At 37.0% G+C, this 14,928-nt stretch overlaps 1 protein-coding gene across 1 annotated transcript; it reads left to right on the forward strand.

The window, feature by feature from the left end:
• The first annotated feature begins 655 nt into the window (after positions 1-655).
• On the forward strand, positions 656-14,646 carry LOC126964673 (dorsal root ganglia homeobox protein-like). The gene is made up of 3 exons (XM_050807932.1): positions 656-861; positions 12,258-12,754; positions 13,497-14,646. The coding sequence occupies exons 1-3, from the start codon at positions 846-848 to the stop codon at positions 13,959-13,961; spliced, it is 978 nt and encodes a 325-aa protein (XP_050663889.1). The 5' UTR covers positions 656-845; the 3' UTR covers positions 13,962-14,646.
• Positions 14,647-14,928: the final 282 nt, after the last annotated feature.

Raw genomic sequence — 14,928 nt, forward strand, 5'->3', positions numbered from 1 at the left:
ACCTAGGTATACGTAAACGTAGGAATGTACCTACCTGCCTAAATGTCTAGTAATAGGTACTTACAGTTTACAATTTAAAACACCTATACCTACCTAAAATTTTTGATCTTTCACGTTTATTACTTACCCACTACTGTTAGTAACTACTTCCGCCTACAATAATAACCACACAAAAAATTGTCCAATAGTTTCATATAAAAATATGTAGATATTTCCACATCCGTGACTAAAACCCACAACAACATAAACCTATCGGATTCAATTACAGAAAAACCTCATTTTAATTTTCTAGCGACAGTTATAAATAATAAAATGTGACGTGTCAATTATTATCTGTGCGTCCAGATTTCTTCCTGTTATTTTTTTTAGAAAGGCGGACAAAGGTAACACCACGCCCGAGCTTACAATAACATGGAAACACCCATTTAGCTATCATTAAACGAAAAGGAATCCAAATTCAACGAATTAAAGTGGAGTTTTCTTTGTTTTTAAATATGCTTAAGATTTTAATGTTTCTAAACTGATTCCTACTGTAAAGGTAATAAAGTCTTAGCGGTTTTTGAAGAGGGTGTGTCTTGAATGCCAGCGACTTAAAAAAACACGTGTCGTTCTGAATTGCGTATCCGAGAAGCCAGAACTCAGTACCGTCTCCATTTGTTCACACATTAGGTCGAGTTAGTCGAATAATTTAATTATGATAATTCAATAAGTAAGTGAATTAATAACGATTATTTGGTTCGGCCAACTTTCAATATCCGTACGTTGACTTATTATATTAAAATCGCGAGTGACACTTGAGTTGAAAAAAAGATTTTGCGATACAATATTAAGTGATTCCCCCAGTAATGGAACATGCTAAAGGTATTTTATGATAACATTTATTTTTATACTTATATACTTACCCCTTACCCTTATTCATAATAGTCTGCTAACTTAAAGCATTGCTAATTCTCACTCTATTGATGAATTCTTCTATTGATCTAAGTCAGAAAGAGAAATAACACTCTGTAGCGGCTGTTTTACGTAAGCGGACCATTATGAATAAGGGGGTTAGCATTTAAATTTTGGATATTTCCATTTAAAATTATAAGATTTAATTCCAAAACTTCAATTTCTTGTTGTCGCGTCGTCTTTCAATAATCAGTTAATTATTTTTACGCGCTTTTTATTACCTTCACCTGTATGTATGTTTGTTTGTAACTGACTCATATAGGCGCGATTTCGACCCACTTTAAACGGCCATATTTGAGTCAAACTTCGTAGATTTATCGGGGACCGATGACAATACATTAGAATTATTGCATTTTTCAATTTGCAAAACAAGATCTTTGTTAATTTATATATTTTTTTTCATCTTTCTTGCTTTTCTTTGAATTGATGTTTATTTTTAATTTCAACCACTACCTTTTCAACCAAAGTGTGTTTTTAGTTCTTTTTTTACACTATTTTTGTCTATTGATGTAGGTTTAGTTTAATATGTTATACTGGCAACGGATTTTCTTGATTAATGGTCTTGTTACGGATGTTCTAAATAAATAAAATAATAACATCTTAGTCTGGTTTGTTGTAAGTAAATTGAACTCATAAATTTTAGAGTAATAAATCGACCATACAGTATAATATTATCAGGTACCTTGTATCTGTCAAAAAAAAAAATCATCAAGTGCATTACTCATTTTTTTAACCGTCTTCAAAAAACGCTGCAGTTTCGGAAATCGTGTGTATTTTTTCAAGATTGCTCAGCGGCCTTGTAAATTGTATGTATGTGTGCGTACGTCGATTCGAGCGCTCTAATATGACAAGTACCGTTGAATTACTGTTTTGTGCCGGGACTTTTATATTATAGGTATTTTCCGGGTGGCAAGACGATAGTTAAGCGACTAACAGTAGGTAACAAGATTATTTTAATGCAAATATAACGTCGAACTGATTTTCTGATTCAGCCGAAAGTTAATTCGTACTATGCCGTATCCTAGCCGTGTTTCGGGTTATTAGAACTGTTACTCGAGGTCCCCTTTCCATAGATAATCTATGAAAATATTCTATCAACATTTGCGTTGTGGGTTTGTGAGTACCCCCGCATCCAGTCGCCTGCGCCGCCCGCGTCAATTGTTCAGTTACATTTCTATATTTTGTGGGAATTAACGAAAAAGGGGCAAATACGGCACATGTAGCAATACGGTACGGAATGTTAAAATACGGCGAGAGTCCCGTATGTACGGGACGTACCTAAGGTGACTCTTTTTTTTATAATATACCATGTCATAATAATAGCCTAAGCACATGATCGTACGTATTTGGTACGGTCTGGACGATAATAACAATTTTGTGCGATGACAACAAACAATGCGACATATCATCGAATATGGTCCGCTATCGGACCCGATGGTTTGGCCGGACAAAATATTGTGTTGCGTGATCATAAGATATAAAAACACAAATAAAATTTGAAAAACAAAATTTTATGAACGATGCGGGTCTCGAACCCACGACCTCCGGCGTTCCGTGCCGGTGCTCTAACCAACTGAGCTAACCGTTCGAGTACCGCCTCGTTATAAAATTCTGTTTGCTATGTTCAACTCTCAGGTTGTGGCTTCATTGAGAGTTGAACAAAGCAAACAGAGCTTTAGAGCACCGGCACGGAACGCCGGAGGTCGTGGGTTCGAATCCCGCATCGTTCATAAAATGTTGTTTTTCAAATTGAGGGTTACCACTTTAAAAACATAACATATTGTTAATTACTTAATAATAATTTGGGTACTAAGGTATCTCTTATTGGATGTCATTGATTGTGGGTCTTATTTATAGAGCCTGAAATACACGAGGAATTGTTTCCGTTCAGTTTTTCTTTACATATCTGTTTGGGGCAAAAGCCCACGAGGTGCATAGAAGGGATCTTTTACATATTGGGTAAATGAGTAATTGTGATCAAAGTCGGTCCAGCCGTTTCGAACCTGGTAATATACATACATCGGTTTTATCTAAGATTGATATAGGTGCCTACCTCCATAGGAACATATTTTGCCTCTTAAAGGATAATACAAGTCGAAAGAATGTGTTTTTAGTTCAATTAAGCAATTGGTAACTTTCTCCTTATGATTAACCTGATAATGAATTATATCATTCCCACCATCGTAAGTCCTATTACAACACACCTGAATATCTAAGTGATCCGACAGCCTGGGACTAGATTATGATTATTTTATAGCAATAGTAAAGACAGTACAATATTGTATATTACATTATATCTAATATAGAATCTTTGTACCGGACAATTACTGTTCGAGGCGCAGGCATAGATTGTTCGCGATACCGACACATCGTACTGTGGCTCGCACCAACTCACCTATACCGAGGTCTCTCTCTGCTCTCAACGCTCTTCTCGAAGCCAACCCTGCTTCTGATTTATTTGCGGATGGATGGCAGACGATTTTAACAGAGTGCTTGCGTTTTTGTGAGAGGAATGGATGAACGGTATTTGGATGTTAATTAAGTAGTTATGTTAGTTATTTACAGTAAACTTTGTATTTATTAACTATTATTTGTGTAATATGTTTAGTTTGTAATTAATTCTTACTTTAATAATGTAATTGGCTTACGCCGTTTTATTAAAGTATAAATAAATAAATAAATAACTTATTAAAAAGAGCGCAAAAAAAAGGAATGCTGGGAGAGCTTCTTGCGCCGCTTCTTCTCTTCGCTTCGTTTCCGAAGCGGTAGTAGTATCTAGCATATTAGAAATAACATCAAAAACAATTCTAAAGGAATCAATTTTTATCTGGAAGCGCACATGCTGTGGAGCAGAACACAGCACTGTGGAGGAACGCCACAGCTTCGAGGGTGCGAGTGCGGTTTTCAATCTAACTTTCTTCCACGCATAACTAACCTGTGTAATGGGCTTCCTTGTTCGGTGTTTCTAGGACGATACGACATGGGTTCCTTCAATAAAAGCGCGTACACCTTTCTAAAACGGTCTGTAACGCTCCTGTGATTCCTCTAGTGGTGTACAAGAGAATATGAGCGCCGGTCATGACCCGTGCGCTCGTTTTTCCCCTCCAAGGGGAGGAAATCAAAGGAATCGCTTCGGGTTCAAGATGGGAATGGGGATAATATTTTTAATTTTGTATCAGTTGTTTCTGGCGATGCAATAGACTGAAGAGCATGCTGATGATGGAGGATAACTGGTCCATGCGTCCCCTCGTGAGTGCGCGCTATCTTTTTGACCTGATTATTAATTTTGACAGTAACCACGCCCGTCATGTTCACGAAGTATCCGTACATAAACAATGAATAATTCATGATCTAAAGGTTTATGCATCCAATCTATACTAATAAATGGAGAGCCATTTTTTCCTTCTGGTATAGATACTGCGCGAACTACTGAACCGATCGGAATTCAAATTCAAATTCAAATATTTTTATTCAAAATAGGATGGGATCACTTATTGAAAGTCAAAAAAAAACTACCACCCATTCCAAAGTGAATGCCTCAGGTCTGAGAAGAATGGGCGCAACAAACTCAGCGGGCTTTTTTTTTCATCAAAAATATGTTTTACAATTAAAGTAACATTTACAAAGTAACATTGTACAATTAAACTTATTATTTAATAGCCTGAGGGCGGTCGCTCCATTCCCAATCTGTGGTATCATTAAGAAAGTCATTTATGTTATAGTAACCTTTACCACACAAACGTTTTTTAACAATTCTTTTGAATAACGTAACACCTTTGTTTTGAACATTTTCTGGGATCTTGTTGTAAAAGCATATACATCGCCCCACAAAAGACTTACTAACTCGACTAAGCCGAGTAGTAGGCATCATCAGTTTATGTCTGTTCCTGGTGTTAACATTATGGTTATGACAGTTTCTGGCAAATTCACTTATGTGCCTATGAACATACATTACATTATCAAGAATATATTGAGAAGCAACAGTCAAGATGTTGATTTCTTTGAATTTTGCTCTCAATGATTCTCTAGGACCTAGGTTATAAATAGCGCGAATAGCCCTCTTCTGCAGCACAAATATTGTATTAATATCAGCAGCGTTGCCCCATAGCAATAAGACTATATAAATATATAAAATATAGCATAAGATGCAGCTTGTTTCGGAGAAGGTTTTAGTGTATGTTCGTTGGTGATAACTTATATGGAACCTTATTGTCGGGTCAGAACTTGTATACGATAATATAAGTTATTTTAAAATGAAGTACCTAATATAAACGGTTTTTAACTTTTAACATGATTCATATTGATTGGTAATTATGATTCACCTTAAAAACTAAAATATACTTTGTTTGGTTTATAGAATGCTTTATTCCCATTAAGACAAAACAGTCACTTACATGAGTTAAGTTAAATAAAAAAAGGTTAGTATTAGTTACTTATCAAATTCAAATTCAAATATTTTTATTCAAAATAGGATGTGACATCACTAATTGAAAGTACAAAAAAAACTACCACCCATTCCAAAATGAATGCCTCAGGCCGCAACAAACTCAGCGGGCTGTTTTCTTCATCAAAAATATGTTTTAAAATTAAAGTAATATTTACAAAGTAACGAAGTAACATTGTACAATTAAACTTATTATTTAATAGCCTGAGGGCGGTCGCTCCATTCCCAATCTGTGGTATGATTAAGAAAGTCATTTATGTTATAGTAACCTTTACCACACTAACGTTTTTTAACAATTCTTTTGAATAACGTAATACTTTTGTTTTGAACATTTTCTGGGATCCTGTTGTAAAAGCATATACATCGCCCCACAAAAGACATGCTAACTTGACTTAGCCTTGTAGTTGGCATTATAAGCTTATGTCTGTTCCTGGTGTTAATATTATGGTTATGACAGTTTCTCGCAAATTCACTTATGTGCCTATGAACATACATTACATTATCAATATAAAATTATATCCGGTATGAATATGTAATTAGTATAAAGAATTAGTGACGAGTGAAATTGTAGTTCCGCTCAGAATTTTTGGGTTTTTCAAGAATCCTGAGCGGCACTGCATTGTAATGTGCAAGGCATATCAATTACCATCAGCTGAACGTCGTGCTCGTCTCGTCCCTTATTTTCATAAAAAAAGATAATCTGCAGTTGAGTTTCACTTTCTACAAAGGAATTTTTAAAAAACCTTTTTTGTTTGAAGACAATGTCTGAATAGGTTATAAGGTAGGCTAAGACTTTGAATAAATATGCTTAAAGCTTAGCCAAAGCAATAACAAATTAGCCCTTCATCCTGAACTTTTGACCACAGTCTAAACTTGAATTCAATGTGCCCCTTGGGAAAAAATTCGTCTCTAATTCGAGCTCGCCATCCCATAGTGTGCGCTCCACTCTACTTCTTTCATCATCTCTGGGATTCTGTAACCAATTTGGTCCATTTGTGCTGGGTGTTTTTTCCTCTTATTTGTCTTATCTTTTCACTGTTCAGCTTCTTAATGCTGATCATGCTCCTTTTCATGGTTTTTTGACAATGTTATAACTTTTCTTGATGGTGCAACAAGTTTCCATAAGTGCAGATGCATGGTAGAATAGATGTATTGTAGGTTACCTTTTAAAACAACTAAATGTGTGTCTTTTCCAAACGTTTCCTATTATTTGGTTTATTTTCTTAATGGTTTGGTTCTATGAATATGAGATAATTTTGAATTTGTTAATAGACTACAAACCAAACGCACGCATATTCAGGTACAAATAATTGCATTTGCAAGGTTGGAGAACCTCAGGGTTTGCAATCCCTTTTGCTGTATTTGATTATATACGATGGAGAGGGCTATGTTCCGCAAAAACAGTTTTACCTATTCTGTGATATTCGGTGTTTCCTTGCGAGATTGAATCAGAAATGAGGAGATCCGTAGGAGAAGCAAAGTCACCGAATAGCCCAAATGGTTGCGAAACTGAAGTGGCAGTGAGCAGGGCGCATAGCTCGACAGACAGACGGCCGTTGGGGCAGTAAAGTCCTCGAATGGCGACCACGTATCGGAAGACGTAGTGATGGTAGGCCTCTCACATTATGGACCGATGATCTGGTCATAATCGCCGGAGTGTTTTGGATGAGGACAGCGCAGGATTTGGGGGAGGCCTTTGTCGATCAGGGGACATCTTCCGGCTGAAATGTATTTTCCGTATTAAAATGGTGGTATTTCAAAAAGTTCTTCATAATCGCCCTTTTAGTATTTTTGTTTATTGAATCGTTTCACATATAGTATAAAAACAGAATCTTTAAAAGAAAACAATTGTAACAAAGCTCGATTCAGGGAGAATCGTTCGCTTGAGATCTGAGTGGGATCCTTGTGGGTCGACCGTTCGGTTCGCCGCGCACCAAACGCTATCGATTTCACAACACATGCTATTGATTTTCAACGCTCTGTGATATTTCATTCGGTTCTACTGAACTACATTATTTTTGCATGAACTATCTTAAAATCGTAATCCTAATTACTTTTATCTGACTGCGCCACGCAAAGGGTAATGTGCCTACTCGATAGAGCAGTCACTTACGCAAAAAGGGGTCAACTTTGTAGTTTTGAGAGATATTAAATCGTGTACACCTTCATTTTGGTGTCCCAAGAGTTTTCTGTGTGTCTGTTGTTGTTCAAGATCACAAAAATTAGAATTTCGCAATTATCTCGGTTTCTTTATTGAATGATGTTCATATTTTATTACAAAAATTGTTGACTATTATAAAAACTATTTTTTTTAAAGTTTGACTGGCCCAACAATTTTTGAAGTAGAGGGGGTAGAGAGAGTGAATAAAGCCGTGTTATTAAAATTTCATAAGCAATAAATAATTTATATTATTTTATTTATTATTAAACATTGTGTTTTAATAAAAAATGATAGTTACATTGTGTTGCGCGATGGCCAAGTCAACCTATGTATTTAAAGCATAAAAGAAACTTTAGTAGGTATTGATATGGTTCTAATGGTCACTATAAGATGATGTTGGGTTAGTTAATTAAGTAATAACTTAAGACAGAAGGATCCTTAGATTGGGTGTGAATAAATTGACCGACTTGGAATTAGTACCTCCATAGATATCACAACTTTGTACAGTAGAAGAACAGTAGAAGGGTAGCGAGACTTTGTTTTTTTACAAGTTATGTTTTTGATAGCAGTTTATCTTATATTTAACCAACTTCAAAAAAGGAGCAGGTTCTCAATTCGTCGGTATTTTTTTTATGTTTGTAACCTCAACTCTTGCGACTGGGTGAACCGATTTTGATAATTCTGTTGAAAATTTGAAAGCTGGTGCTTCCTGTGTGGTCCCATTGTAATTTGGTCCAGATCTGACAATGGCATCCATGAGAAAAACCATAAAAGTCTTAAATTTTCTGCGCATACGTATAGCAAAGTGGATTATAAATTTACGAATAACTCAATATCGCGCCAACCGATTTCGATGATTCTTTTTTTATAAGGATATACTTCAAAGATAGTTTGGTGAGAGTTTGGTTAGATTGTGATTCCGGAATCTATGACAAAGTAACGGAACTCTTCAATTCTTAGGAGCAAATTAATGATACTCGGCCGAATCTTTTTTATGCTACCCGGACATTTAAGTCATCTACCATAACATAGTTATGACTAAGGTGAAGTAATTGTCGTAGTCGAATATGAATATCAATGGGACTCCTTAACGACTTACAGTAAGGGGCGATCTGTAGCAGAATTTCTAACTGTCTGTAATCAAATTACAAAGCGCTTACTTTCATTGCTGGATTGAAAAATTTAGTATATCATAGAATATGTTTATACATATTCAGATTTTATAGAAGTTATCTTCAATATACAAGTATATATATGTCGGAGAATTAGAATATAAAAGTAATATGGCCTATATGATTATATTCTACTCTGTGTATTGGGCCGAACTTATGGCGAATGTCATCTTTCAAAGTGTGTTTGAAGTTGTCACTGTGTACGTCACTGTCGGTGACGTGATTGAAGTTAGTTATTATGTATCGGTCACCTGGAGAGCTCATTTTGGTAGTATGAGTCATAACGTAAAAGACCTATCGCAAGCGAATAATGTTCTGCAGCGGTTTTTATAGAAAATTGGTACCATGAGTAACTTATTATGCCAGATGCTCTCGAGAAATACTGTTCCAAAATAATATCAGGCAGAAGTTATTTAGCTTGGAATATGTTAACGGTGGAATCAAATAAAGACGAAAAGCGTGAGCAAGGAAGGTTCCAAGTAAGTGAACGCGCGATTCGATTGCCAACTCATGGTAGAGCTAGAGGATTTAATAGAAATAAGACGAGAAGCAAAAGATAGGATGGACGAGCTGGTAAAAAGAGATAAAGTACGATGCCGATAAGGCCTTAATTCATGCGGAAGGCAACTTAGTCTTAGTACAAAGTTATCCTCGCATCAATAATAAATATGGTTTTCTTTATTGATAATTTTGTAGCATTGGAGATTGAAAGCTTCTACGCTTTGTCATATTAGGATTGAAAGCTTCTACGCTTTGTCATATTAGGATTGAAAGCCTGTCGCTTTGTCCAAGTTTACTTCTAAGAGCGCCACGCTTGTGGTGGGATGTAGGATTGAAAGCCTGTCGCTTTGTCCAAGTTTACTTCTAAGAGCACTAAACCTATGGTGGGGTGTAGGATTGAAGCCTGTCGCTTTGTCCAAGTTTACTTCTAAGAGCGCTACAGCTATGGTGGGGTGTAGGATTGAAAGCCTGTCGCTTTGTCCACGTTTACTTCTAAGAGCGCTACAGGTATGGTGGGGTGTAGGATTGTAAGCCTGTCGCTTTGTCCACGTTTACTTCTAAGAGCGCCACGCTTGTGGTGGTGTGGATTAGAATTTGTAGTATAATCCGGGAGATGGGTTATGTTGAAAGCTTTGACGCTTCACTAGATTCCGCTAGACAGATGATGCTGAAAGCTGCAACGCATTGCAGCGTGTTTTAAGTGCTGCCTCTGAGCAATGCTGAAAGCCCCAACGCTTTGCTATACGCCAGAGCTGTGACGTGCTGAAAGCTTTAACGCTTTGCTTTGTGGGAGGTTGAAAGCTGTTTGTAAACGCTTTACTTGTGTGCTATGTGCTGTGGCGTCTAGGCTGGACTTGACGTCGATAAATCAACGCGAGCGCCCGTTGGATTGCAGAATGGCCGTGTCGAAGAATTAGAATTTAAAAGTAATATGGCCTGTATGATTATATTCTACTCTGTGTATTAGGCCGAACTGATGGCGAACGTCATGTTTCAAAGTGTGTTTGAAGTTGTCACTGTGTACGTCACTGTCGGTGACGTGATTGAAGTTAGTTATTATTGTCCATCAGTAGAGCGCTCATTGAGAAGTTGCAGTCGCCTTCAAGCTAGCGCCTGCGCCGGTTGTGCGCACTGATCGACTTAAAAGAACATGGTGGATACCAACGGTAACGCCCCATTTTTAATCCAAATAAATCTTAAATATACTTAAATTAAGTACCCCGCACCCGCTCATTGTATGAATTGTCATAAGTGATTCATGACTGAATTATTTTATTTGTATTGCGAATATGAAGTTATTTCTAAATCAAAAAAATATAAAACTTTCTCCGAAACACGATGCATCTTATGGTATAGGTAAGTATTATTCCGATCGGTTAAGTCAGAAGTACGAGGGCGGCACTGAAAATTTCGGGAATCAAGGAAGTGGCCGGTTTTGGAGACCACCATTTTTTTTGCAACGCTCCGTGAATGAACAATTTTTGTTGGCTTTAACTCATTTTCGAACAGCCAAACTCGTGACTGGTTTTTTGTTTCGGGTTCGTAGGCGTATATCCAGGATTCGTCACCAGATACGATGTTGTACACAGCATTTGAGGATCCTGCGAGGAATCTTTCGAGAGTTCTGACGCACCAAGTAACGCGAGCCCCTTTTTGCTCTTCACAGAGCAAATGCGGTATCCATCGGGAAAACAACTTTTTTACACCTAATTGTTCATGCAAGATTATTTGTATTTGACTCATGCCAATGTCTAAAGTTGCCTGAATTTCGCGGTATGTCACATGTCGATCTTCCTCAATCAGCTTACGCACAGCATTAACATTTTCTTTGGTGACTGCAGTTTTTGGACGACCTTGACGGGGATCATCACTGAGCTTGACACGTTCACGTTGAAATTCAGCAAACCAGCGATAAATTGTGGTTTTGGATGGGGCTTCATCACCAAATGCAGAAATCATCCGGTCAATACACTGTTTTTGTGTTAAACCACTTCGAAAGTCATCATAAATCATCGCTCTAGAATTTTCTCGAGTCAATTCCATTTTCTCAACGACTAAACAAGTTTGATAAGACCTTGTGACAAGACCGAGAATCTTTTTTTAAATAAATAAATGTTTTTTTAAAACCAAGGAGTTTTCAATTAAAAAGGAACTAATATGACAGGAACAGTGGAAATATTCCATTCCCGATACTTTTAGTACAGCCCTCGTATAACAGAAGGAAACACCTGCTCTCCATTTATTAGTAAGTATAAATAGATAATAATTTTACTTAAATATACATATTTTGTTTTTAATTTCCAATAAAAAAAAATAATTATAAATTAATTATTAATTATAATAACAATATTTTTTTTATTTCCAATAAAAAAATAATCGAAATCGGTCGGCGTTATTCGTTCATTTGTTGCGCACATACTTAATGCAAATTCTTAGATCATCTATACGACTAGATAGGCTGTGACAGCTGTGAAAACGTCGAAAAGATTAAGTTTAGAATTAACCTCTTTTTCGAGCAATTCGCGCACACAAAGTGGCACACAAATTAAACTATCGGCCGACGGTTTTATCAGTACGGCGCTCTTTCCCGCCTGCACACTTGCCGATTATTTAATCGGCCGACTGTGTTGAGCAGTTAGTATTTTTACTTCCATGTATGGAAAGGGACCATTGGAAACAGTACCAGAGGGAAAAAATAATGAAGATGATTCATTCTTCTTCTCCTTTGTATCAAGTGAGCAATAATGATATTTCTGGGCACCATTCCACGCGTCTGATCTCTTCACCAACTCCAGCAAATGTATCAAACGGCCGACTGTTGGTTGGCTAGTCTGCGGAACCACGTCCAGTCTAAGGTTTTTGTTAGCCTAGTGTGCGCACTAGCAACACAATCCGATCAATCTATCGGCCGATAGAAAGTCTGTAGTCTGCTGGGCCTCTAAGAATTTTTGGAGTGTAATGGAGTTTCCAAGATTAGGTTCCTATATCTAAACATAAAAAATAACCTATTACTTTGATGTATTTTCAGAAAGCCAGTCTGGGCGCCAAAATGTACTGAAGCAGTATGAATCGAAAAATCCCACACAACTGAACTATCCAAACCCAACACGCAGCGATAATAACCTATTTCACATGATAAAATGCCATGAAAATAGTCTTCTTAGACTTCATCACTTGACTGCTGGAAGACAAATGAACAACTACGAAACATATCAAAATGACTTGAGTTGGTATCAGAAAGACATGCAGCGGCCTTACATGAAGCCTGTAGATTATTTAGCATATGAGGACATGCGAAGGAAATACAACTCTGCAAGCAATGAGAAAGAGAAGGAACAAAAGGAGTCGGAGGAAGAAAAGGAGTGCAAGACTGATGACAGGAAAAAGCCGAGGAGGAATAGAACTACGTTTACAAGTCAGCAGTTGGCTGCTCTTGAGAAAGTGTTTGAGAAAACTCATTACCCGGATGCATTTGTTAGAGAAGATTTAGCCACCAGAGTAAATTTAACAGAAGCTAGAGTTCAGGTAATTTTCTTTACTTTTTAGAGCGACAAGGAGGTACCTTCTTTTTTTAGTTACCTTCTGATGCATCATTCATGACAAGTTTTTATTCGTATTTTTAGGCATTTTTAACAAATAGTAAGAAGCAATTCAGGCATACTAAAATAAATTGGTAGACTGGTCTAGAGTAGATTAGCGCGTAAATAAAGATACATAAAAACTCTTCGGAAATAGCCTAAGCGCCAATCCCAATACCACAGATTGGGATTGGCACTCAGGACTGAAACCCAACCTGTGGTATCATCACAAGAATAGGTAAATAAAACCGTAGTTTCATTGAGAAAGTCATTTATGTTGTACCTTCACCACACAAACGTTTCTTAACAATTCTTTTGTGTTTCGTAATACATTTGTTTTGAACATTACCTGGGATCTTGTTATAAATTTTATTATTGTTCTTGGTGTCAACATTATGATATTATTATGATTATGACTTGAGAGAATGTCACTACCACTGTTATGTTTGTACCATTTTTGTTACTGAAATAAATATTTTTTCATTTTCATATGATTATCACGGTTTCAAGAAAATTTGCTTCTGTGCCCACCTAATAAAAATAATTAAGAATATTATATTGAGAGGCAGAAGTACAAATGTTTATTTTTCTTCCAACACTCTTATCAAAAATAATTTACCTCCACAAGCAAATAGTGTAACCTATTCTTGTCGTATAGACATTGCTTTATATTCATATTCTCTCAACAGGTTTGGTTTCAAAACCGCCGAGCGAAATTTCGTCGGAACGAACGATCTGCCCTATCGAGTAACAGGAATCCAGGAAATCAAAGCTCTCCAGAACCCTTGCCGGTGCCCATCGGCATGCCCCAGACGGAACAGCGGCCAGACATGGGCCGCACAAAAGAACCTTGGTTGCATCATTTTCAATCAAACAACCTGAACTTCAATCTTGGACTACCAATTTCCAATTCGAGTCTCTACCAAAATGACTATCCTATAATGATGCCAAATGTTAACAATAGGCAGTATGCAAACAATCCTTTGATGAACCAAGGTATGGGGAACTATGGTAACACAGCTGAGAGCGGTTATGGATCATGTTCTCTTATTGGAGGTTATGGAGCATCTCTGCCACCAGCTCATCACAGTTCCTACAACCTTAACCTTCGTCTCCGTCCTCATGATTTTAGTCTGAATAATATAGCTTTATGATCTGAAAACACCTTTTGTACTTTTCATTTCTTACAAGCGTTGCCCATCGCTTGTAATAACACCGCAGACGTCATTGCCCGACGCTTTCCAAGTATTTTAGACAAACTGATAGCCATAGGCAAGATGGAGGGCAAAAGACTGCGAACGATCATATAGCCGCTGATCGGACCCGATCAAGACGCTCACTGGTCTACCAATTAAGACCACAATAAGGAAAGCCGAGGACTGAGAGGAGTGGAAGGCTTTAGTGAACAACGTTACGAAAACCTTGAACTGCGGACACGACCTTCAGAACAGAAGAACGCGACCTAGAAGAGTGTTATTACAAGCATATGAGATATTACACCTCAAGTCTTATTGAAGGGCGCAGCAAGATGTAATTGTAGCCGTAGCGCATTATGCATGCCTTAGTTTTGTATTGCGGCTCAGATCACATTGATAACGTCTCTTAGCATCGAGGTGAATGTTGGTCCTTTACTGCCATAAATAAAGAAGCCTTTACGACACAAGAACTTCAAAGCAATACCGACTTGCCTATATGGTATGCCACTACAGCACACAGCAAGCCTATATAATTTATATGAAACAGAATATTCCGACCCTTGACCTGAAATTCCGGCGAGTCGTGCGGGATCATTGCCACAAATTATGTTAATTAAGTTTGATAATAAATTATCAAAAATTAGCATATATATTTGATTTGAGAATCCATAACAAATTGTCTTTCTAAATATACCGTAGATAGTTTATACGTCTAGATAGATCTCTTGCTGTTAGACAACTGATGAAAATAGGTCAGGTTTATTACTTTAGTGTGTGTGACATGCTACGTCTTTACACTCACGATTTTTATGTCACTTTGTGTTCGTGTGTGTGCATTGCTCAAATTGGAGTTTAACAGTCAACCTCAAATATTATACAGCTGTCAGTCTATCTAGATGTATAAATGATGTAAGAAATATAGAAT

Source organism: Leptidea sinapis, chromosome 5 (genome assembly GCF_905404315.1).
Source record: "Leptidea sinapis chromosome 5, ilLepSina1.1, whole genome shotgun sequence".
Lineage (NCBI taxonomy): Eukaryota > Metazoa > Arthropoda > Insecta > Lepidoptera > Pieridae > Leptidea > Leptidea sinapis.